Source organism: Natrix helvetica, assembly GCF_964273705.1.
Source record: "Natrix helvetica genome assembly, chromosome: Z".
Lineage (NCBI taxonomy): Eukaryota > Metazoa > Chordata > Lepidosauria > Squamata > Natricidae > Natrix > Natrix helvetica.
The window spans coordinates 135475399-135502659 of NC_138554.1; the positions used below are offsets into that span (position 1 = coordinate 135475399).

General features: G+C 39.6%; 1 protein-coding gene across 1 annotated transcript in view; it reads right to left on the reverse strand.

Annotated features, from left to right (window-relative positions):
- The window catches only part of LOC309401611 (sodium channel protein type 5 subunit alpha-like), a gene marked incomplete at its 5' end in the record, with an annotated part of 84362 nt that overhangs the window by 53580 nt on the left and 3521 nt on the right, over window positions 1–27261 (reverse strand). Inside the window, 7 exons of the mRNA XM_081970678.1 lie at window positions 2180–2272; window positions 7928–8122; window positions 9735–9882; window positions 12594–12660; window positions 15721–15918; window positions 17711–17802; window positions 24929–25057. Coding sequence (XP_081826804.1) covers window positions 2180–2272; window positions 7928–8122; window positions 9735–9882; window positions 12594–12660; window positions 15721–15918; window positions 17711–17802; window positions 24929–25057 — 922 coding nt within the window. The remainder of the gene's footprint in view (window positions 1–2179; window positions 2273–7927; window positions 8123–9734; window positions 9883–12593; window positions 12661–15720; window positions 15919–17710; window positions 17803–24928; window positions 25058–27261) is intronic.

Genomic DNA, 27261 nt, shown 5'->3' on the forward strand with positions numbered 1-27261 from the left:
TTTCCAGCACCTTAAAGTTACAGGACATGAAATCAACTTTGAAGGAGCCAGGCTTATCTCCAAAACAGAACACCTCCACAAGAGAATAATCATGGAAGCCATCGAAATAGAGAAACACCCCCACAGCATGAACAAACGTGATGATACATCCCACCTACCAAACATCTGGAAACCAGCCCTAGCCAACAAACGAACACCACCCACCACCCAAGCCGTTACAATACAAAACAACAATGCACACACAGCCTGCACCAATCAGCACCAATCTACCAATCATGATACAACCACACAACCAATCATTCCACTTACTGAAACAAAGCCAGCATCCCATCCCCTCCCACCAAGACTTACAGAAAGACGGCAGCTCCGATCACATTTTAAGCCCACAGCTTGAAGATGGCAGGTGAGATCCTGCCAAAACGTTGCAAAGACAATCTCAACCTTACACGGGAAAAGACCCGAATACAACAAAACCAGCATATATATATATATATATATATATATATATATATATATATATATATATATATATATATATATATATATATATATATATATATATATATATATATATATATATATATATATATATATATATATATATATATATATATATATATATATATATATATATATATATATATATATATATATATATATATATATATATATATATATATATATATATATATATATATATATATATATATATACACACACACACACACACACACATACATACACACACACACACACACATATATATACACACACACATATACATATACACATATATATACACATACATATACACATTTTATTTATTTATTATTTATTTAATTAGATTTCTAGACCACGCCCTCTCCCTGAAGGGACATACATATATACATATATATACACATACATACATACAACACACACACATGTGTATGTGTGTGTTATCATCTAGTTCATAATAAAAATGAGTATGTAACTATAGAAATCTAGCAACTTTCATGCATACTTCTGAATTCATTGTTTGCTTGCTTTGATGAAATGAAGGGGGGGGGGAAATCAGTGGTGTCCATAGTGTGGTCAAAACAGGAAGGATGGAAGTTATAGCATCATGATTGAAGCCCACTTTTGAGGCAGAAACAACCAAGCCCATGTGGGAAGAGTTCAAGCTAACTACTTTATTATGTTCTGTCTGTAATACAGGAATCTCCCCAATCTAGCAGCTCTCCTTTGGGAACAATTGCAGTAGATAAGACTCTAAACCATTCAGGGAAGGCTGGTCCTGGCCCCTCTTAATGTTGTGCAGTGTTAGATCTCTCCATCCTGCCAGGCTGGATGCATCTCAATATCACTCCTATACATACAATACCGTGACCAGCATCCTGCCTCTTTTGATCTATCCTGAAGATATTGTTGGAAAAAAATGCACACAAATCATGAAACACATTTAGAAAAAGCAATTCTACATTGTTAAGTTAAAAACCAGACATAGAAAGTAAAACTGTAGTTGGAATAAATTTGTAGGTGCAATTAGATAAACTATTTTTCAAGGTTGTTGTTTTTTAATTTGACTTATAGATTTATAAATCTATGAAATGAAACTACAGCACTTTGTTGGTTTCCCCTTAAAAGCTTTGTATACAATACAATAATACATAATACAATAGCAGAGTTGGAAGGGACCTTGGAGGTCTTCTAGTCCAACCCCCTGCCCAAACAGAAAACCCTATACCGTTCCAAACAAATGGCTATGCAACATCTTCTTAAAGACTTCCATTGTTGGAGCAACTTCTGGAGGCAAGCTGTTCCACTGATTAATTGTTCTCACTGTCAGGAAATTTCTCCTCAGTTCTAAGTTGCTTCTCTCCTTGATTAGTTTCCACCCATTGCTTCTTGTTCTACCCTCGGGTGCCTTGGAGAATAGTTTGACTCCCTCTTCTTTGTGGCAGCCCCTGAGATATTGGAAGACTGCTATCATGTCTCCCCTGGGCCTTATTTTCATTAAACTGGACATACCCAGTTCCTGCAACCGTTCTTCATATGTTTTAGTCTCCAGTCCCCTAATCCTCTTTGTTGCTCTTCTCTGCACTCTTTCTAGAGTCTCAACCTAGGTTATTAAATTTCCATTTAATGAGATTGATATATTTTGCACTCTGTTTATAATGGTTAAACTGCTTAAACTTACAAGTTCCTTTTGATTTTTATCAGGTGGTGAATAAAACATTGTTTCATCTTCTCCATAGGTTTTGGATTTTGTGTTTTTGTGTTTCTTCTTTCTCTTAAATCTTCTTTTGCTTTTTTTATTTTCAGAATCTTCACTTGGTACTTCCAAGTTTTCATTTGATAATGCCAAGACACTTTGTGAAACTAGTTCCTGAAACATATATATATATATATATTTAAAGTATGCATTGCAAAAGTAGTAGTAGTAGCAGCGATAAGTAAAAGAATACTGATCTTGTAAAAGCTAATATGCAATGAAAGAAATAAACATAGACACCGTTGCCTCAGCAGATATCAATATCTGGATGATCTTGGAAGGCAAACAGGATCAATACATGTCAATACTTGATTAGGAAAAAATACCACATGAATAACACGAGGGAGGGAAGGAGGGAGGGAGAGAGATGGTTGCTGGTTGAAGATTGATTACACAGACACACCCATGATAGATATAGAGATAGATTATAAAGATATACAAATACATATTCATATATATATTCAAATATATATGTGTGTGTGTGTGTGTGTGTGTGTGTGTGTGTGTGTTGCATTTGATAAATAAATAAAGGGAGACTAGTATAGATCTATTTCAAGCTATTTAGCTCTCATCAGCTAGCCATACCCTTACTGGGATTTGAACCTTCCCCTATTTGGGCATACCAGGGGTTGTAACACAAATACATACATACATACATACATACATACGTACGTACGTACGTACGGAGGGAGGGAGGGAGGGAGGGAGGGAGGGAGAGAGAGGGGTGTCTGCTGGATTGAAGATTGATTACAAATACACAAGTGCACCACTCTGTTCTCCATCTGTCCGTCTTTTATCGTATTGATGTATTCTTGCAGTTTACTTTTTCATTGTTTATTTTATAGTTCCATTATTTTGTTTACTTCCTTTTCATTCATTCCTTTTAATTGCTGTAAGTTAACTTCCCACACACATCCCTGCGGCCAATTCGCTCTCACAGGGAGGGGCTTCTCCTGGTGCCGTCCACTAGGCAATGCCAACGGGCGACACCAAGGAGTAGGGCCTTCTCTGTGATGGGCCCAACCCTCTGGAATGACCTCCCCCCCGACATTAGAACCACCACTGACTTCTGCTCCTTCCGGCAGAAACTGAAGACTCACCTGTTCCGACTGGCTGGCCTGGCATAATTCTTAACGTCACCTCCTGGCATATATATATTTCCTACTGGTTTTTTAGGGGACTTAATTTTATAGGACACTGGGGTTTTAAATTTTGTATATTTTAAATTATTTATTTAGCAATTACAGTTCTGTCTATTTTATCCTCCTCTTATTTATGTATTTATCCATCTAATAATTTTAATTGTTTTTATGTATGATGTTTTTGATATGGACTGTACACCGCCCCGAGTCCCTTTTGGGAGAGGGGGCGGTCTAGAAGTGAAAAAAAAAAAAAACTAGCCCAAAGCGAGATAGGTGGCAAATAAATTTAGCATGTACATAGAAATACATACATACATGTTTGTGTGTGCATGTGTGTCACACACCCAGACACAGAGTCTCCATCAGCATGATATTAATATTAGAGGTAGTCTTTCATTTACCACAGTTCATTTAGTGACCATTTGAAGCCACAACACTGAAAATAGTAACATTACTGTTTTCACACTCATGACATTGCAGTATCCACATAGTCATGTGCTTGACAACTCACTGATATTTATGATGTTTGCCATGTCCTGGGGGCGGGGAGGCTTATGCAATAACCTTTTGTGACCTTCTGACAAGCAAAGTAAATGGAGAAGTCAGATTTACTTAACAACCATGTTATTAACTTAACAACTGCAATGATTCACTTAACAAGAAAGTTTGTAAAATAGGGACTTCCGTTGGCACTGTAGGCGTTGAAGGATGTTTCTTTGGGAACGCCAGTCTCGTGATCACTTTTAAGCTGCTGGAACAGCTGTAAATCAGCTGTCAAGCAGCTTGAAAACTCTCCCCTTGGGAAAAGAGAGGGGGAGAGCAGCTGGGCAAGGGTAGAGCTCCCCATAGACCCCCAGGAGCAATTCTGGGGCTCGAAGGGTGAGAGCTCCCCAAGCAGCCCGACAAGGCTCCGCATCTTGGGAAACTTTTCTGCTGCAGCAGAAACAAAACACCATGACCACCCCTGCAATCAATGTTTTAATCTACAATTGAATAAGAAGCAGGCAGAGCAAAGACAGGAGTGATTATTAATTACAGGTATAAACTTTAACTCCGACACAGTATCACTTCCTTCTGTGAAGATTGAGGAGAACAAAGGGTAATAAAGATGGCATTTGCAAGTCAAAGGGCGTGATCAAAGCGAAACTTAAAAGGAAAGTATTTGTTAAGTTGTTAACATCGTTAAAAGACTCAAGAGCTCAAGATTAAAGAAAACAGTTTTGCTTTATTAATCTGCTATAAAATTTAACAAATTTGGGGATTAAGTGGACTTTTTGGATTTTATAATTTGGTTGTTGGGAAGTGTGATTTGAATATTCGGAAATGCCTTCAAAACAAATCAACAAGATAAGTGACTCTACGAGTGCTGGAAGTCACCCGGTCCAGCCACCTAAATTACAGTCTTTATTATCTTTAGTGGACACACAAACAGTGACATTTGAAGATCTCCAAGGTGCTTTAAAGGCACAAGCCTCATTTTTGCAAGAAAAAATTACATTTGCCCTTAAAGATGTGTCTGATAAAATGTCTGAAATTAAGGACTTAATTCAAACCCGCAATCAACAAATAAGAGAGGATACAGTGGATGTATTTAAGGGTTTGTTTGCTTTTGTAACATCATTGGACGACAGGGTGGAAGAAATTACTCAGTCTAATGTGAATTTGGAGAATAAAGTTGATGAGATTCAAACCAAGATTGAAAAATCAGAGGCAGAAGTTACAATGATACAATACAGAGCGATGGAATTTGCTTTGAGGATAAGAGGCCTGAAAGAAGATAACCAAGAAAATTTGAAAGAAATCTTTGCAGAAGCTTTTGCTCAGTTAATTGGTGAACCAAAAGCAGAATATGATTGGCAGATGGAAAAAATTTATCGTGTTAACTCATGGATTGCCAGACAGAGGCAACTACCAAGAGATATCGTAATCTATGTTGTTACCAGGAAAACAAGGAATGGAATATTACAACCGACTTACGAAAGTAAATTACAGGTGGCAGGACAGGAGGTGGTAGTACTGAAGGAAATTCCTCTTAAAATATTGAGGTCCAGAAAGGATTATGCATTCCTAGTTGATGAACTTAGAAATCGCCAGATACAGTATAGATGGAGGCCCCAGCCGGATTGGTGGTGAATTATTTAGAAGAAAGATATCGTCTTAATTCAGTTTGGAAGGCAAAAGATTTTTACAGTAATGTACTAAAGGTGGGATATCCACCATCTCCAGGATAAATCCAAAAGAAGAATCAGAAAAATAACAGGATGTGAGATAGTAAAAAAAAGGTTATCCACTTAGGAGTCTATATTACAATTTTAAATGGGAGATTACGTAAGTATAATTGTGACCATTATGGCACAAAATATAGATAGAGATGAATAAATGGGAGAACTTACAATCGTTTTTGTTGGGAAGGATAATAGTAGTAAAATGAAAATCTTGTTTAAGTTTTTATTTTTTCTTTAAATGATACCAAGATTTTTTTTAAAGGGGGGGGGGGAGAGATGCAAATATGGAAGAATGGTAGAAAGGTATTGATAATTTTGTTTAATAATGATGGGAATATGGGAAAAGATTTGGGTAAGAAATGAAAAATGTATGCAAGATTAAAACTTGATAGTTTTTATAAGATGTTTTATAGATGGTTTTTAGATTGTAAAAAGTTAGCTTGTGTGTATCCCAATTTATAATTTAAATGTAAGAAATGTGATTTGTTGATGCTATGTATTATTATGTATGGTGGATTTGTAAAGAAGCTAAAGCATTTTGGATAAAAATATGGTAGATTATTTAAAATATTCTCAAAAAGAGGATAAAGTTCACTCTTCAGTTGTTTTTGCTAGGTATAATTACAGACTGTACAATTATAGAGACTGATTCTGAATTTAATAATGGCAATAAGATTGCTGGAAGAAGGAAGAATTGCTTACTATTCAAGATTGGATGTTAAAAGTAGTAAATTTAGCAGAGATGGTTAAAATTTCATCATATTGGAAAGACTACTCAGAGGAGAAACACAAGTTGGAATGGAGAAGATGGATTGACCATATTCAAAATAAACATTGGACTAAGGAACTTCAATTAGATTATGATGAATAAGGAATGTTACAGTTTATCCAAACTTAGCTTAATAAAAGGGGAGTTAAAGTACAAGAGGGAGGTAAGATGTTATAGTTAGTTAGCTTATGTTAGTGTATGATTGTTAAATGTTTATACCCTGTATTATGCTCTGGGAAGTTGGGGGAAGGGAGGGCTGGAGGGGTGGCAGGGTTGGGGTGGAGGGAGGGATGGGGAAGGGGAAATATTTGTAAATTTTACTAAAACTTTTCAATAAAAACAAAAAACCCCAAAAAAACAATTAAAAAAATAAAAGAAAGTTTGTAAAATAGGGCAAAACTCACTTAATAAATGCCTCACTTAGCAAGAGAAATTTTGGGCTCAGTTTTGGTCATAAGTCAAGGACTACTTGTAAATATACACAGGCACACAGTCTTATGCTGTATGAGCATGACACTAATATTATTTACATTACTTCTTCCACTTTAAAATATTAAGACAGAAACTATTGATTAGTAAAGTATACACTTTTAATAATTTTGCCATAGTCCCTACCAGATTAATTGATTCTAATTTCCACATCTGCCTTTCAACAGATTTTGAGCAATTTATTATTTTTTCCTGGTATGTTGTGTTAAAGAGGTTTTTAAAGGGAGAGTTGCAAATCACTAAAAATAGCTTCTTAACTTTTTATATTCTTCATTTGTTTTGATGTTTGCATTTAGTACATATTGAGTCTTTGTAATGAAAAATGCTCTGAAATGTATAGCTGTCTATTCTGTGGTACAAACTTTTACAGTTTCCACCCAAAAGTCGTGCATACACTTATTTACAGCATGTTTTTTCATCAAAATGTTTGGGTACTTATTTTATATAGTTGCTGATTTTATTTAGTTGTTGATTGTATATTACTACTTTTTCCCAAATTCTGTATTCTTATATTACAATAATATTTATGTTTATTAATTTAATAAATTTATGTAGCTGCCAATCACTCATAAAGACTATGAGCAGCATACAAACTTAAAAACACAAAATAACAGAGTTAAAAATACAAAATAACCAAAACCATATGGAGAATATTTCTTCAATCAAGAACATGGAAACCATCTATTAATGATGCATGGTCTTCCTATTTTCATGACTGCAATGGATTCTTTCAGTAATACCGGTAGTCTTCAACTTACAATCATAACTGAGCCCAAAATTTATGTTGTTAAGTGGGACATTTGTTAAGTGAGTTTTGCTCCATTTTATAACTTTTCTTGTCACAATAGTTAAGTGAATCACTGGAGTTGATAAGTTAGATCACCTGGCCCTGGCCTGGGAAGGGCGAAAATCCCCCCCTCCCCCGTGGTGCAGGAGGCTGAGTAGGCCATGCCCACCATGGCCACCCCCCACCCACCCAGCAACCCGGGAAGAGAACTGGTTGCTAATATTTTTCAATCCCACCCCTGCCTAAATGTTATTTACAAACCTTTTGTTCCTTCAACACTTTTTTTGCTTCTTGAAGTAACATCTCTCTTGCCTTTGTCTGTGCTAGAGTCGCTTTATTTTGCTCTTCATATGCCATTGAAACAACAGCCAGGATTAAATTGAAAAGATAGAATGAACACAGAAAGATGACGATAAAAAAAAATATGCTGTAGGATTTTCCAGATGTTCTGATAACCTGTAAATACAAAATCAGAGAACCCTGGTTTCTTTGAGATCCCAAAGTAAATACATTAAATCAAGATTCCTTGCCAACATGCACATTTTGTGAACATTTCAAAGAAGTACATTTGTTAATTCGATGTTGTAAAGATCATATTGTGCCTTATGGTCAAACTAATGAATTGTGGCACTTGATATGATAGCCAAAATTGAGGGTGAAGATTCATTCTATGAGCTTGTGGGGTTGCTTTCCGAACATTTCGTTACCAGGCTAGGTAACATCTGCAGCTGAGTTTAGGGGAAGATGTTACCTAGTGAGGCGCAAATGACATGGGTTTTGTAATTTGTTAGCTATCATAGATACTTTGTATATTAACTTTATATTTTTAACAGTTATTTTGCGTTTCGATTTGACTTATTTTCTCTGTCTTGAAAAGGATGTTCAGGCTCATTACAGACAGGAATTTAGGAATAAATTTAGGAATAAATAGCTTTTAACATTCCTAAATTGAAAAGATAAACAGGCTGGAGATGATCTCCAGATAAGAAAAAGTTTTTTTAGTACAAATTGGAGTCTGGTTTATCCCTTTCGTGAACGCTAAACAACCTTTTTCCTTGCAATTTATGCCCCTTCTGATTTCAGACCTCATTTTAATGAACAGATGTGATATTCTGGGATGCAAATATGTAACATGTTTGATCACTTGTAATTGATTTCCTATGCAAAGAGGTTACTTTTATTCTGTCCAATCAACTTTCCTCTTGGATTTTATCTTTGTTATGCTAATTATAAAAGGTGTTGCAAGCTAAAGATTGGGGCTCCTTCTTTGAATGAGAGGAACCCCTTTTGTCTGAATATTCTGATAAATTATAATAAAATGATCTTCCTGTCTCGGTTTGTCTCATTGGAAAATATGCATGCTAAGGCACAAGCCTGAAATAGCCATATTTGGCCTTAACTAGCCTGGTAACGATACGTTCGGAAACCAACTCAGAAGTTTTGAGAACGAACTTTTCCCCTCATTCTACACCCGAGCTGCAGATATTTGCCACTATTGCATAGAAAAACGTGATCATGATTTTTATACGGTTGATAGGAGACCAATGACAATAATTTAATGCAACCCACTATCAGAACTGGAAGCCACCTTTTGCAGTGGGCCTTCAGGCCTGCCACATTTTATGCTGTGGGAAAATGGGTGGGGGGGTTATATGGAGTATGGGAGATATATAGTCTAAATAACATTCCTTTCTCAGAGAGTCAAGGACAACTTGCCCTGCACCTGAAGCGGCATGACTGGGAGACATCTCCAGTTGGGACGGTGCCTGATTGGGCCATGTGACAGACACGTGGGTGCTGGGCAGGGGCTTGGACTTTCATTTGGAGGGCAAAAACCTGGAAGCTTTCAGATTCGGGTTTCCCCAGACACGCCAATATGACATCTCTAATAAAATGGAACTTTGAGGAACTTCAAGCCTCGGAATCTTTTTTCGTTGGGGGTGTTACTTGGAACCCTGACATCCATAGCATTCAAATAGGGTGTGTAGCACCTGCATGCTTCCAGCAAGTAACGTCTCCTTCACTCTGTTTTGCACATTTTTTATCTCTAGCTGTCTGGAAAGTTTACCTGTCTATAAAGACGTTCCCAGCTGTCCTGCGTCATCAATCGAAATAATGATAGAAAGGCCCACCCCAAGTGATCAAAACTGGTATATCCAAAATCGGGATTTTCTTTAATCTTCACACAAACGCTGTTTGAGGGGCATTCTGTTGTACTAATAATAGACCAAACATTACACTAGCGTTAGTTTCATGTTAAAAAAATGATTTTTTCTTTAAATGTCTTTATCACATTACAGGTAATCCTTGAGGGTCACACAGCATGGACTTTGTAATAGTTGAAACATGCCTTTGACATGAATGTTCTTGTATGGGTTTATTTTTTTCAGATGCTAATAATTTGTCATGAGCCTTAACCTTCAAGAAAATTCTCCCTTTTAAAAACCAGGACTGGCAGGAAAGTATTCAATACATTGTAGATAATAGTTTCATTTGCAACTGTTCTTGAGCATCCATGAACAAAGAAAATAGTCACGTCCAACCTTGGGTAACATTGAGAATGTAACTTACCTATACCCATTCTGATGTTTTTCCTTTGCAAATGTTTCTTATACTTTTATTTGGAATACAACACTTTTTTCTATTGCTATGCTCACATATTATTGGATGCTTTAATTCTTGTGTTGCAACTGGACAGAAGATTATTTCTAAACCAATCTGCTCTTGTTTTGAAGTTCTTTGTTGTGCTAACTATAAATGTAAATGTAAGCTATTTTTCCTCCTTTTCATAGGGAGAGTCAACTTTATCAGAGTACTGTAATAAATTGCTTTAAATCGTCTTCCGACTCAGTTGCTTACTGGAAAAAATAAACTAAGGCAGAACCTAGAGCCAGATTTGGCCATCATCCGTGACTTCCTATGTTTATAATTGAGTCTGGAATTACAATTAGAAATCAAATTGGCTGTTAAGCAGATCACCATGTGATTTTGTAGCAGTTATTAAATGAATCACCATGGTTGTTAAACAAATCCCTTGTCCATAAAGGGTGTTTTTTTTTGTCGGAAACTGTAAATAAATGCCAGTTTTGAGGAAAAAAAACATAAATTATGGTCACATAACTGGGAAATTGCAATCGACTGAAAACATGAGCCAGCTGCCGACTGCCCATGCAATTCTGTGACCACGAAAGGAGATGAGGGGAGTAGCAGTGGAATTCCAAATCCAGATGAAAGTAGCTCCGGGGAAATCTGTCATAAATTCAAATGTCACTAAGTGACTGGATATAAACTGAGAATAACCTATTATAATTTTGAATGCTCGGTTTTTTTACCTACTCAATGTCCTTTTATTCCAAAAAGGGAAATGCCAGCGCTGTAAATGCTTTGATATAAATTCTGTTTTTTCTCGTATGAGTTCACTTGAAACTTACAGGACTGTATGTCATAGTTCTATAGCATTAAACCTCTGGCAGAATAAGACTCTTTTATGAGATATCACTAGCATGCCATAGCCTTTTGCAGGAATATTGCATGTGTCTCCTTCAAATTTACTCCCCAAAATTAAAAAATAGAGAACCAATTTGGTTTAGTGGTTAAGGAACCAGGTTAGAAAGAGGGCGATGGAGAGTTCTAGTCCTTCCTTCGCCATGAAAGTCAGCTGTGTAACTTTGGGACAGTCATTTTTTCAGCCCAACCCACCTCATAGGGTGGTTGTTGTGGAGAAAACAGGAAAAGGAAGATCTGTTGGATATATTTGCTGCCTTAAGTTATTTGTAAAAATAATAAAGGATACAAATAAATAAATAGCCTTTGTCTTCTGCTTAGAATAACAGTGTTGGAAGGGACCTTGAAGGTCTTCTAGTCCAACCCCCTGCTTAGGCAGGAAACCTACACCACTTCAAATTCAGACAAATGGTTGTCCACATCTTCTTAAAACCTTCTGGTGTTGAAGCACCCACAACTTCTGGAGGCAAGCTGTTCCACTGATTAATTGTTCTAACTGTCCGGAAATTTCTCCTTAGTTCTAAGTTGCTTCTCTCCTTGATGAGTTTTCAACCATTGCTTCTTGTCCTGTCCTCAGGTGCTTTGGAGAATAGTTTGACTCCCTCTTCTTTGGGGCAGCCCCTGAGTTATTGGAAGACTGCTATCATGTCTCCCCTAGTCCTTCTTTTCATTAAACTACACATACCCAGTTCCTGCTTATACAGTGGTAACTTAGTACTCATTGTTAATCGGTTCTGGGAGGTGCAAAGAGTATCAAAAGTGATGAGTACTAAGCATATTTTCCCTATAAGTAATAATATGTGGAGTCACAAGACAGCTGACACAGACAAGTTCAAGCTTATGTGTTGAGCACCAAACAAACGATGAGCATGGGGACAAAATCTTCATGTCAAAATGTGTTGAGTACCAAATTTGATGAGTTTCAAAGCAGTTGACTACCAAGGTCCCCCTGTATTCATCATTTTTCCTTCAATTATTACCAGACAATCACCTAAATTTTCTATTCTGCTAGAAGATAAGAACTAGTCCAGTTCAATTTTCTGTCTGAAACAATAGATAAGTGGCTGCCCTTCAAGAACCCAATTGCAAGCATATTCTTGTACCTGAGAAGAGAACTATTTATGGGGCCATGACAGGCTGATCTTTCAATTCTTCAACAGCCTCTCAGGCACTTGAAGCATTGATCTCCTTTGGCCTCATGGCCACACTGGCTCATAATGACATATTATCCTTACCTCAGTTAAAAAGGCCCAGCATTTTAAGAGTATTCCCCCCTCTCTCCCTCCCTCCCTCTCTCTCTCTCTCTCTCTTTCAAAAGGAAGATTATATAGAATCTTGCCTACCTCAATTACTGTAGTCTCAATTATTCTGAAAACAAATATATTTTATAGTTAAAATGTTTTGAGAAAAAAAAAGTATGTACTTAGCATTTGGGCTGTATCCACATAGCAATGACTTAGAAGTACCATTGAAATAGTCACCATAATTTTCTGGGGAGAAAAAAAGGAATTATTTAAAATATAATCCTATCCTGATATGCATGGTTAAAACCATCCAGTGGATAACCACTGTATAAAGAATAATTTATTAGTCTGCAAATTAGCGCTGGCATAACCTTTTAAAATAAAATCCTTATTTCAGAATCTAGGGTAGGGTGGATAGGTAGGATGAGAGAGAAGAAATGACAACAGGAACCAGGGGGGGGGGGGGGAAGGCAACATAACAGGAAAACCTCCAAATAATATAACTGGAGGCATTTCTGAAGAAGCAGAATATATATCTGATGTATTTCAACAGACTGTTCCTCTCAAAAGAAAGAAAAATATTTATTGTAAATTCACAAATAAAATGGCAGCCTAACTTTTACAGGAAATAGGAACATGCAGGTAAGAAGAGCTATAACTTCTCCTTATCTGTGTTTTATTTGTTGGATAACTTTACCTTACATGTGCCCAGTTTCAATTCCAGAAGTGTTTCATAAAGAAAAATACAATAATTTGGAGCAATGTATTAAGACAACATAAGATACATGAGGGAACCTGAAAAGATTACATTAACTCTTCTCTGGCACTTCATATATGAAATCAATTTAAAAAAAATACGCCCAGTGAGTGAAAAGTTCAATGGTTTTACCAACTTGAAACAACATTTTCTGTTGTTTTAGAAATACAGAGATACAGGCAGCCTACTCAATACCATTATATGTTGTAATAGTCGTAAAATAGGTCGCTCATATAATCAACAGTATTTTAAAACTTTTTTTTTCGCAATCATTAAGCAAATTACTATGGTTGTTAAGCGAATCCACAGTTAAGCAAACACTATGGTTTTAAACAAAACAATAGTTCACTATAGATGCAGTTTTGCACCAAACTGAAAATGCTGATTTTCGGCAAATAAAATTCAGTCATGTGACCATGGAGGAGGCTTGAAACTTCCAATCAAGATCCTAAGCCCCCTTTTTCAGGTTGGTTGTAATTTCGAAGTTGCTAAGCAACAAGTCATAAGTCAAGGACTGTCCGCAAAGGCTTCCTTCAGGAGTTTCCATTGTTCTTGGAATTAGGGACAACCACATTTACAATCTTGAGAATGCTTTCACAAAATCAGGCGTGTGAATGGAGAGGCAAAAAAACCCGGGACAGTAGTCACAACTACCTGATTTAAGACCTTTTCTATACACAAGTGTAACATTGTTAAGGTAAAGATTCCCCTCGCACATACGTGCTAGTCGTTCCCGACTCTAGGGGGCAGTGCTCATCTCCATTTCAAAGCTGAAGAGCGAGCACTATCCAAAGACGTCTCTGTGGTTATGTGGCCGGCGTGACTAAATGCCAAAAGCGCACGGAACACTGTTACCTTCCCACCAGAGATTGTCCATATTTTTCTACTTGCATTTTTTATGTGCTTTCGAACTGCTAGGTTGGCAGAAGCTGGGACAAATAACGGGAGCTCACTTCTTTGCATGGCACTAGGGATATGAACTGCCGAACTGCTGACATTTCTGATTGACAAGCTCAGCATCTTAACCACTGTTACAACCACTGAGCTGTAACATTATTACATACACCAAAAAAAGAAAAAAAAAGATAGTGCTTTGACTGAGGTGTTGCAGCTGACATCTTGACTTTCTTTTTATATCCTCCATGGAACAAAAAAAAAGCGGCATAGTGTCTTTGCCCAAGCACAAACCATAGAGCTGAAGACTTAAACTACACTTTTCTCTAATTCCAGGGCATAATTCTTTACTTTGCTTTGTTTTGGGGAACAGGGGGGGTGGAGTGGGCAGGGCAAATACTTAAGCCTTGAAATACAGCCGCCTTCTTATTTTCACTATTTTTAATGAAAATCCAGCTGTTAAGCAAATCTTGTGGCCGTAAGTCTAACTCCACATTCACAAATGGGCATTTTTTCCCATGATAATGTAAAATTTTGGGAAATAGTGCTTTGAGACAAACTCCTAATCCCAAACAGAAATAAATACACACACAAAAATCTTGTAGATGTAGTCTTTGACTTACAACCATTTGCTTAATGACTGTTCAAAGTTACTGAACTTATGGCTATTTTTCACACATGACCATTGCAGCATCCATATGGACACATGATTTACATTCCGATGCTTGATTCACATTTTTGACAGTTGCAGTGTTCCAGGGTCGTGTGATCTGCCTTTGCAACCTTCTGACAATCAAAGTCACTGGGGAAGCCAGATTCACTTAACAACCGAGTTACTAATTGAACAACTGCAGTGATCTGCTTAACAAATGTGGCAAGGAAAATTCGTAAAATGGGGCAAAACGCCCAATAAATTTCTCATTTAGCAACATAAATTTTGGTCATAAATTGAGGACTACCTGTATTTTATTTTATGAAAAGCACAACTTTGTGGAAATTTTATGGATCATGATATGGAGATAAAGAAACTACAAAATATGTGTGATCCAAAACCAGAAATAATGATCATAAGATTTTATTTCTATGTAAGGAAAAACTCCCAAATGATAAGATCTGTACAAGATTGGAATAACGTCTATTATGGGTTCTCCATCTCTCATACAGTTATGACCTGGAAAAAAGGTATGTAGAGTGAGAAAAATACTCAAGGCTGCCTTGACAACACCACAGTTCTATGATTTAATGGTTTTATATTTCTTAATTTGTAACTCATTTAGTTAACTAAAGTGTTCAGCACATGGTTTACAAATAAATGGCATTCATACAGTTACCATGTTTCCCCGAAAATAAGAAAGGATCTTATTTTCTTTTGACCGCTGAAATAAGCGCTTGGCCTTACTTTTGGGGAGGTCTTATTATTTTTGAGATGCAGGAGGGGGTAAGCATAGTCACCTCATGGCTATTGCTGTGTTGCAATATTTTCAGGGAGGGCTTATTTTCGGGGCAGGCTTATTTTAGCACATGCACTCAAAAGCCCGACTGGGCTTATTAGCCAGGGAAGTCTTATTTTGGGGGAAACAGGGTATTAATACAATAAATGGTTTAAAACAGGTATGACATAAAGCTTACCAAAAGAGAGGGAACTTATACATTACCTTTATCCTTTAATAAACAATGAGTTTTGTTGAGGTTTTCAATATGATGCGAACAGGAAACACAATTATATCTTAAGTTACCCATGAAGAGCTGAAGACCAACCAATGCAAACACGGCCAAGAAGAAAACTGTCAGCAGCATCACATTTGCAAGTTTTTTCACCGACTGAAGAAGGGAGGATATAATGACTTTCAAGCCTATGGAAGAGGAAGCATCAACATTATTATGTTTCTGAGTTCTATAATCTCCCAGGATTTGAAACGGACATCTAACATTACACAACCATCATTAAAAAGGCACAACAAAGAATGTTCTTCCTGAACATTCCTGAACTCAGAAAGTTCAGGCTGTCCCAGGAATTGTTGATACAATTCTACTGAGGAATTACTGAGTCCGTCATTTGTACTTCTAGAACTTTCTGTACAGCAACCAAACAAGACTTCGATGTAGTTAGGATTGCAGAAAAGACAATTGCGATCAGCCTGCCTTCCATTGAGGATCTGAATAATGTAAGGGTCAGAAAGAGGGCTGTGAAAATATCTATACACCCCTCATATCCTGGACTTAATCTATTTCAACTTCTCCCCTCAAGATGAGGTTATAGAGCAGGCGTGTCAAACTCAATTTCATTGAAGGCTGAATCAGAATCGTGTTTGACCTCAGGGGCCGAGATGGGCATAGCCAGGGTGGGCATGGGAATGGCCAGCTTGATGTCACTCGTGTTGCAGGTGCCTGTGGTGGCGCAAGTGCTCTGCCAGTGTAAACAGGTTCCTGAGCTCCGTTTTCAGGTATGATGGCCTCCTGCAACCCTCTGCAAGTGAAACCCATGGTCCTCCGGAGCTCCGTTTTCACTGGCAGAGTCACTGTGGGCCAGTCCTTTGCTGTTTCCAGGTAGGCCCTGCAGGCTAAACCTAAGTACCCTGTAGACCGGATCCAGCCCATGGGCCTTGAGTTTGACACCCCCGCTATAGAACATTGCATTCCAAAACAACTAAACACAAAAGGCAGTTTTTTGTGTCCATTTGCCCCATCACTCTGCTCAACACCTAATTCCCACAGTACTGTCTTATGTTTAAGTATATTTACCCGTGTAGTATGGCTGCATTATTATTATCTTTCTCCTCTGTTCCACTACCTTCTCTTACTGGTGTCATTATTGTTGTTGTTGTTGTTGTTGTTGTTGTTTTGATACTCTGATTATTATTTCTTTGTTGTTTTGCATGTGTATACTGAGAGCTTATTTCTTGTGTTTCTATCACACTTGGCTAATAAATTTGTTGTTCTGTTCTACTCTACTCTATTCTACCCTACCCTACCCTACTCTATTTCTACTCGACTCTGTTCTACTCTGTTCTATTCTCTAGAGCATGATACTATGAGTTGAAAACTATAGAAGACTAATAAAGTAGATTAAAATCCTTAATCATTCATGAAGCTGAATAGACAACATAGAATTACCTGCTTTTGAAAGTGAATTTAAACTTACAACCATGAGATTTGCTTAACATCTGGATGAAAAATCAGGTCCATTTATGTGGTGCCTCAACTTACAACCATAACAACGTACAAGTAAATTCCCAATTGTGGTTGTAAATTGAGGACTACCTACATATTAATTTTCTTGTTAAGATTCAGATTTGAGTTAGCTCTCTTTAACCTTCTGGTGCCTCTAAAATCCATTTAAACATGACATATTATGAACATATTCTGAATTCACACTAATTCTTTTTTTATGGCATAATAAGAGCTCCCTGATTATTATTACCAAGGTTTGAAATTGGGGATTAAATTCCAGGTTTCTCAGAACAACAGAATTTTTATCAGGTAGAAATGCAGTAGGTTTGCTCTCTGTTAAACTGGACCAGTTCATTTTTCAGTAAGACTGTTTTATAATTATTTTGATATATGTTCCTATAATGCAGTCTTTAAATCCTTAACAGTCAGTTTGTAAATTTTATATATTAGCAATAAAAATTGCTACACACTTACCTGGGATTACAGAAACTGCCTTTAAAGTTCTCAGAATCCTGAAAATTCGGAGAGCTGAAATGCTGCCAAATTTTTGATTGAAAGCTACATATCTGCATAAAGATACCATAATATTATAATATAATATTTTGCAGTTACTGTGAGTTGAATAGCATAGAAATTTAATAAATTATGATGGCTGGCTGCAAAGTCCACCAGATGATTAGACTGGATTTGGCATATTTATCCACCTATTAAATCCTTCCCAAAGACCTGGGATAGGCAGGTGTTTTCTGGTGATATGTGCATTCCTGTCAACATCATCATATCGCCTACTGAAATGTGTGGATTTGGACCACAAAGATAACAGACTAATTTCCAAACGTCCTCAGTGCAATTGTTTTGGTAACACAACCTAGGAATAGCTTGGGCAGCTGATGTTAGTGCAAGCAGACACTTGGCTGGGTGAATGTATAAAAATACTCAGGGCAGAAAAGCTGCAAATGCTACTATTAAATGAGATGGCAATTGTAACTCTTTGTTGTATCATATAGTTTAAGGTAAAGGTTCGCTTTGCACTCTAGAGAGCGGTGCTCATCTCCGTTTCAAAGCCGAAGAGCCAGCGCTGTCTGAAGATGTCTCCGTGGTCATGGGGTCAGCAGGACTAAATGCCAAAAGCACATGGGACGCTGTTAGGTTCCTATTTTTCTACTTGCATTTTTACATGCTTTCGAACTGCTAAGTTGGCAGAAGCTGGGACAAGAAACAGGAGATCACTCCATTACGCAGCACTAGGGATTCGAACCACCGACCTTTCTGATAGACAAGCTCAGTGTCTTAGCTACTGAGCCACCACATCCCTCATATAATTTAGAGAGCCAATTTGGTCTATTGGTTAAAACACCAGGCTAGAAACTGAGAAACTGAATTCTAGTCCCTCTTTAGGCATGGAAACTGGCTGGGTGATTTGGACCAATCATTAGGAAACTGAGAGCTTTAGTTTCCCCTTAAACATGAAAGCCAGTTGGATGATTTTGGGTCAATCTGCAGGGGACTGAGTTTTAATCCCACTTTAGGCATTATAGCTAACTGGATGACTTTGGGCCAGTCCCCCTCTCTCAGCCCAATCTACCTCATAGGGTTGTTGTGGGTAAAAAAAGGAAGAGGAAAGTATTTTGCATATATTAATTGCCTTGAGTTGTTTAATATTAGGCAAATCTATTAACCTCTAACCTCAGGCTCTAAAGATGGGATATAAATAATAAGCAAATAAATGTAAGTAGAATGCTCCAGAATGCGACTTCTGGCTGCTCCAGAAAAGAAAGTGATTGAAGACTTTGTAAACAAGTCACTGTAAAGAAGTCATTACAATATAAATAATGCTGATAGATAATTAACCTGCGAAATTCAATACACAGGATGGGGTAGTAGATATTAATTTGGTTGGTTTTAAAAGAGAATGGGTCTATCAAGGTCTCTCAGCCTTGAACATTCAAGTACAGGCAGTCCTCAACTTACAACAATTCATTTGTGATGTTTCAAAGTTACAATGGCATTGGAAAAAGTGACATGACCACTTTTCACACTGCAGCATCCCCATAGTCACATGATCAAAATTCAGACACTTGGCAACTAGTTCATATTTTTGACGGTTGCAGTGTCCTGGGGTCATGTGATCACTTTTTGCGACCTTCTGAGAAGCAAAGTCAACGGAGAAGCCAGGTTCACTTAACAACTGCCACTAGCTTAACAACTGCAGTGATTCACTAAACCACTGGGGCAAGAAAGGTTGTAATGAGGCAAAATTCACTAAACAACTGTCTCCCTTAACAACATAAATTTTAGACTTAATTGTGGTCGTAAGTCTAGGACTACCTGTATTACCCAGCTGGGGACAGCAACTATCCATATACCCAGTTGCAGGAGAGCAATGGTAGGAGAATGGTAGGTCTCCTGGTCCTGCTTATGAATACCTCAGAGGCTTCTCATTGGCCATTGTGGTAAACATTTATTTGATTTAGAAGCTGCCACCCTCAAAATGCTCAGTGTTGGACTAAGATGGGCCATAGCCAGATTCAGTAGACTTCTTACGTTCTTAGGGACAACAATCTGATTTTTTTCTGCAAGTAGTATATAAAGGCACCATTTCATCCATATTATTTATTGGGACATAGAATAAAGAACATAAAATAATAGAATTGGAGGCCTAGTCCACTCCCCTGCTCACACAGAAGACCCTATAGTTTAATGAAAAGAAGGACTAGGGGTGACATGATAGCAGTGTTCTGATATCTCGGAGGTTGCCCCAAATATGGGGGAATCAAACTATTCTCAAAAGCACCTGAGAGTAGAACAAGAAGCAATGGGTGGAAACTAATCAAGGAGAGAAGCAACTTAGAACTGAGGAGAAATTTCCTGACAGTGAGAACAATTAACCAGTGGAACAGAAGTTGCCTCCAGAAGTTGTGAATGCTCCAACACTGGAAGTCTTTAAGAAGAAACTGGACAGCCATTTCTCTGAAATGGTACTATAGGGTTTCCTGTCTGAGCAGGAAGTTGGACTAGAAGACCTCCAAGGTCCCTTCCAACTCTGTTATTCTATTCTATTCCTAGGATATTGCTGGGTGAAGATGGAAGCCCTGAAGAGTATAAAGTTACCTCAGATTACTTTGGTTCGTTGTTTTAGGGCTCTACATCCATATACCTCATACTTCAAACCTTCTTCAACATCTTTAAACATGTATTTCCACCTCTATATTTTCATGGTTCACAGTCCTGGCCAACATTCCTTCTTGCAGGCCAATGAGAAGGCACAACAAAGGCTCCCAAATGGTGCCCTGTCCCTGTTCTTCCTTTTCTGATTTGCTTATGCAACATAAAATCCTACCAGTCATTAAACAAGAGTGCTACAAGGAGTGGCAAACTCACATGACTTATTAAGGGAGAAAGAAATTCCGGTAGCTGTGAGTCAGAACAAGAAGGAAATGTCTGTCCCAGAGCTACAGGGAAAATGCTGCAAAACATATTTCATTTTGTTTCTCGGTACAGTTGAGAATATCAACCCAGCTTCCCAAGGGACACAGCAAAAAGCTATGAAATCTATTAGACATACGTAGCTTCTGCTAAGCACTGCACATTGTTTTGCTGAGTATTTTCCGGAAGCAAATATTAATTTTGACTGTTATAAACCTCTCTGAGCATCATGTTTTTTTCAAGTTATCCTACAAAGTCATTGCATTAAATCTAATTATGAGTAGGGAGTAGCCCACTTTTGTTATTATTTATTAGATTTTTATCTCTTTTATTATTTTGTAAATAATTCAAGGCAACAAACAGACCTGATGCTCTTCCCTCCTATTTTCCCCACAACAGTCCTGTGAGGTGAGTTGGGCTGAGAGGTAGGGATTAGCCAAAGTAATCCAGCCGGCTTTCATGCCTAAGGCAGGGCACTGCGTTTCTACTCCAGCATCTTAACCGCTAGACCAAACTGGCTCTTCATTCCCATTTCCCCAGCTATACGTAACCATTCATGAATGAATCTCAATGGCTCTCTGAGTCACTTTTGTTTCTGCGTACAGGTAGTCCTGGAGTTACAACCAAGGGTGGGATTCAGCCTGTTCGGATCGGTTTGGACGGGCAAGTGGTTCTGATTTTGCGCAGTTCGCCGAACCAGTAAAATCGAACACCAGCTAGCCCCACCCCACCCTGCCCTATATATTATCTTCCCTTCACCATGTTGTCCAGGCCATCCAGCTAATCTCCGTGCTTTGCCTGCTCTGCTCGCCAAAAGTAAGCATGTCGCCTGTTCGCCCTTTGGCTCAGGTCGGGGCCCAGGGACACACCATCTCCTGGCTCCAGCCATGGCCCAGAGCCGCTGCCCACTCGCCGCCTGCCTTGGCCGAGTCGGGGAATGCTCCATTCCCCGGCTCCAACTTTGCCCTGGAGCCACCACCCGCACACACACACTCCGGCCTCAAACTACCCCCCCCCCAGGGCTGAAGCAATTTATTCGGCCTGAGGCCTCCCACACTAAGCCAAATGGCTACTTTGGGGTGCAGTGTGGGTGCAGGAGGGCCCAAGTGGTTTGAGAACAGACCGGATGGTTCTTCTTACTTGAAAGAAGTCCCAACTGGAAAGTGCTGCAGCTCAGATCTTGCAGCCACTTCTTCTGAACCTTGCTGAGCCTCGGTTGCTCGCCGAGGTACTCCATATGCTCTCCAGATTGGCAGCTGCTTCTCTTGCTGGGAGAGAGAGCAACTTGTGCAATTTAGCAGCTGTGAGCTGCCACTTTCCTCTAAGTCCCATCCGAAAAGCACTGTGGCACAGAGAACCAGGATTCAACATGGCTGTTGCCTCTCTCTCCTGAGTGCTTTCCAGATGGGACTTAGAAGAAAGTGGTGGTTCACAGCTGCTAAATTGCACAAGAGATGCTCTCTCTCTCCTAGCCTGAGAAGCAGTGGAGAGAAGCAGCTGCTGCCCCGGAGAGCAGAGATGGAGCAGAGTAGGCCCCGAAAGGCTGCTTGGTCAACCCTCACCACATGGCGGAAACCGCGCATGCGCGCACACTCACATTTTCAGCGAACCAGTTGTTAAAGGGGTTGAATCCCACCACTGGTTACAACCCATTGTTTAATAATAATAATAATAAATTTGAATTTATTAGCCGCTCCCTTTCCAGACAGGACTCGGGGCGGCGTACAATAAAACATATAAAACATAAAACATATGTACAAACACATAAACATACACATATACAAAGACATACATGCATACATGCACGGAGAAGGTAACAAATTACATCACATTTAGACAGTTAAAAATCACCATTAAAATACCCCATTAGTAATAACACAATTTAAAAATTTAAAAAATTTAAAAGGACTGTCAGGAGGAATAAGAAAAAACTACGGTTGAGCCAGGCCAGATAATTGAAAGAGGTGGGTCTTCAGCTGTACACGGAAGGAGCGGAGATCGGAAATAATCCTGATGTCACGGGGGAGGTCATTCCACAGGGCTGGGCCCATCACAGAGAAGGCTCTGCTCCTGGGTGTCGCCCCCCGACACTGTTTAGCGGACGGCACCCGAAGAAGTCCCTCTCTGTGTGAGCGGATTGGTCGTAGGGATGTATGGGGCAGGATGCGATCCTGCATGTAACTAGGTCCTGTGCCATGAAGCGCTTTAAAGATCGTAATCAAAACCTTGAAACGCACTCGATAGACTACAGGAAGCCAGTGCAGCTCGCGCAGGAGAGGTGTTACAGGGGAGTATCTAGTCCTCCCCATAATCACCCGCGCGGCCGCGTTCTGGACCAACTGCAGTCTCCGAGTGCATCTCAGGGGAAGCCCCATGTAGAGAGCATTGCAGTAGTCCAGGCGAGACGTCACTAGCGCATGGGTGACTGTGCGTAGGGCATCCCGGTCCAATAAGGGGCGCAATTGGAGCATCAGGCGAACCTGATGGAACGCCCCCCTTGCCACGGCTGTTACATGGTCATCCATGGACAGCCGGGCATCCAGGAGGACGGCCAAATTGCGCACCCGTTCCATGGGGGCCAGTTGCTCGCCCCCAATGGACAGAGATGGAAGCAACTGGTTGAACCGGGAGGCTGGAAGCCACAGCCACTCCGTCTTGGAAGGGTTGAGTTTTAGTCGGTTGCCATCCATCCAGACCCGTACGGCCTCCAAACACCGGGACATCATTTCAACGGCCTCGTTGGGGTGGTTCGGGGTGGAAATGTATAGCTGAGTATCATCAGCATACAGATGATATCCCACCCCAAAACCACGGATGATCTCGCCCAGCGGTTTCATGTATGTGTTGAACAGGAGAGGCGAGAGCACCGACCCCTGAGGCACCCCACATGTGAGGGGGCTCCGGGTCGATCTCTGCTCCCCTGCCAACACACGTTGCATCCGGCCAGAGAGGTAGGAGCCAAACCACCGTAAAACGGTGCCCCTGACTCCCAGCCCCTCTAGCCGGTGCAACAGGATACCATGGTCGATGGTATCGAACGCCGCCGAGAGATCTAATAGGACCAGGATAGAGGAACAACCCCTATCTCTGGCCCTCCAGAGATCATCAACCAACGCGACCAAGGCCGTCTCCGTGCTGTGCCCGGGTCGGAAGCCGGACTGGCGCGGGTCTAGATAATCATTCTCCTCCAGGTGACGTGGGAACTGTTGTGCCACCACACTCTCTACAACCTTCGCTAAAAAAGGAAGGTTGGAGACTGGACGATAATTGACTAGATCCGATGGGTCCAGGGAAGGCTTCTTGAGCAGGGGCCTCACAACCGCCTCTTTCAAGGCGGCCGGCAGAAACCCCTCACCCAACGAAGCGTTCACTAGGCCCAGGAGCCAGTTGCGCGTAACCTCCCAGGATGCCAGTACAAGCCAGGAGGGACACGGGTCCAATAAACATGTGGTAGGTCGCAGACGTCCACGCAACCTGTCCAAATCCTCGATGGCAACCGAGTCAAACTCCTCCCAGAGCGGTCCTTCAAGACTCGCCTCGGGCGTCTCAACTGGATCACTGACCTTTCAGCGATATTGAAAATGTGACATGACCATTTTTTATACTTATGACCACTGCAGCATCCTCATGGTCACTTGCTCCAAATTCAGATGTTTGACAACTAGTTCATATTTATGATGGTTGCAGCATCCCAGGGTCATGTGATCCCCCTTTTGTGAGCTTCTGACAGGCAGTCAATCCAGATTCACTTAACAATCTTGTTACTAACTTAACAATGATTCACTTAACAACTGTGGTGAGGAAGATTGTAAAACAGGGCAAAACTCACTTAATAACTGTCTCACTTAGCAAGAGAAATTTGGGGCTCAATTGTAGTCGTATGTCGAGGACTATCTGTATTTCTTCTATTTCAATGATAAAGAATTGTAGGGAGATTGTTTGCAGAGGAGCTGAAGAAGTTAGTTAGTCTTATTATGACTATGTCCTTATTTCATACCATTAATATGTGTCTTTTGCCTTTGTACAGTTTTGCCTTCTCAAATAAAATCCAGAGACAGAAAGATTTAAGAGCACTTGTGAGATAAGCAACCATAAATTGAATAAATAAACCAAATAAGTACTTATTTCCAGAAAGGTAGGATGATTGCTACAAGCTTAAAAACCTCTTAGATCAGAAACTCCCTCTCATTAAAAGCTAATGATAGTTTGAGCTTATCTCTCTATCTCTACAGGAGTTTCAACCAGCAAAGAAACACTCAAACTTACGTCATAATTAAAACAAAGAAATCCAAGACATTCCAAGGATCTCGCAGGTAAGTGAATTCATTGCAAACAAATCCTCTTGCTACCACTTTGACTACAAACTCCGCTGTATAAAGGCTGGTGAAAACAATTCTGAAAAGGAAAGCAGCAAAGAAAGAAAAGCCATTAGAAACAGAAACGAGAGGATATTCAGTTTACAGTACTGACTATCTCAATGTTAGTGATGGAAGCAGAAGTGGGGGCTTTTTGAATAACTGTTTTCAATAACAAGGGGATCTCTGATTAATGTGCACTCAGATTTGCAAACTGGTAAGTGAATTCCACCGCTGGCTATACCAAAATAAAACCCAAAGAAAAGAAAAACCTCTATGACAGTGATTCCCAAGATATGGTCTCAGGACCTCTGGGGGTCCCCAAGATCACTTCAGGGGGTCTGCAAAGAGAAATAAATATTTTATATTTTTCAGAATAACAGAATAATTTGGAGGTCTTCTAGTCCAACCCTCTGCTCAATCAGGAAACTATACCATTACACATAAATAGTTGTCCAATCTCTTCTTACAAACCTCCAGTGTTGGATCATTCACAACTTCTGGAGGCAACCTCAATCCTTTTTAAGAATCCTGAAACCCAAATGTTTGAGAGCCACTGCTGAATGATAACATTGCAAAGGAAGATAGTGTCAAATTTCTCCTTATTGGTGTTCTCTAACCTGGAGCACATTGCTGAGTGAAAATAAGCCCCACTAATGAGATCTAAGTCTCATTTTACAATATAACTAATTAAATTTGTAGATAATACATAAAATCTGATAAAGATAAAACAAAGTCCAAAAAGTAGTTAGAAAAAAAACTAAAGAAGCTTCTTGGGTGAGAAGCAAAATGTTAAAAAAAAACAAACAGCTGCCTTTTGAAAAACACATTTGAGATAACCATGACCTGGATGATTGAGAATCTCTATAGACAGAAAGAGACGTGATCAATTCACTTATTAGGAAATTGCTAAAGGGCTAATAGAGTATCAGAGTCACTTTATCACTGGGATAAGTGCATATAAATGTAATTCATAAAAACCAATGGTCTAGGGCAGGGGTGGGGAACTGTGGCTCTTTTGCGACTTGTGGACTTCAACTCCCAGAATTCCAGAACCAACATAGCTGCCTCAGGAATTCTGGGAGTTGAAGTCCACAAGTCGCAAAAGAGCCACAGTTCCCCACCCCTGGTCTAGGGAGGTCAAAGGCCATGACTGCAGAACCAGAGGTGGGCTGCTGGGGGTTCGCACTGGTTCAGGAGATCCTCTAGCTAGGATTCTGTCCCCAAATGCCACCCAAATGGCTCCGCCCACCACTCCCCTCCCTTCCCAGGAGTCTCCAGGTGGCCCATTCATCATGCAAGGTAAGTGCAGGGCCCATGCAGAGGCTCGGGTAGGGCAAAAAATGGACCTACCAGAGGTTCCGGAAGTCCAGAAACAGGCCTGTTTCCAGCCTCCGGAGCCTGAGGGAAGCAGTTTTTGCCCTCCCAGAGGCTCGAGGAAAACCTCTAGAGCCTGGGGAGGGCAAACACCACCACCCCCGCCATGGTGCAGGAGCTGACTAGACCATGCCCACCATGGCTACACCCACCCAGCAATGGCATAGCAAACCCGTTGCTCAAACCTTTGAAGCCCACCCTTGTGCAAAACCAGATCCCAAGTTCCTTTTAATATGTGTACACGCATAGTGCATGTAAATGAAGTATGGGGCTTTGTTTCTCTAAGTCCTGATGGCAACTTGACTTTTATGACTCACCTCATGGATACAGGTCAAAATCAAAGGATTTTTTTTCCATCAACAAGGAAAAGAATTAAAATAACTTCTTGAAGATATTTAATACAGAATCAGGTAGAACATAAGAAGGGCTGCAGAAGCTCTGATTAGAAAAAAATCTGGCAAAAGTTCGGTCAGCTCACTGGAAACATGTTAAGGCTAGTACCTGCTATGCTATCTTGAATTCTCAGCCTTCAGAGTTTGGACTGATTCCCTGAACTGTTTTGGCTTTAGCACTGCTGCTTGTGTTGTGTAGCTCTGTCAAGTCCATTAGATCCATTAATTGTTGCTTGCGGGGAAAATATGAAAGTTTAGAATATACTTACTCAGTAATGTTGCCATCAGTTGGAGGATTGTTTAAAGCCATAAAAACACAGTTGACAAGAACAATGCATGTTATAAATGCAATAAATATAGTGAATAACGTTAAGGAAATTATCTTCCTTTGAAGAAGGAAAAATGCATTTGTATGTTCAATTAATGGTTAATATGGTACAATTGATTCTTTTTCAATTGTATTCTTAAATTAAAG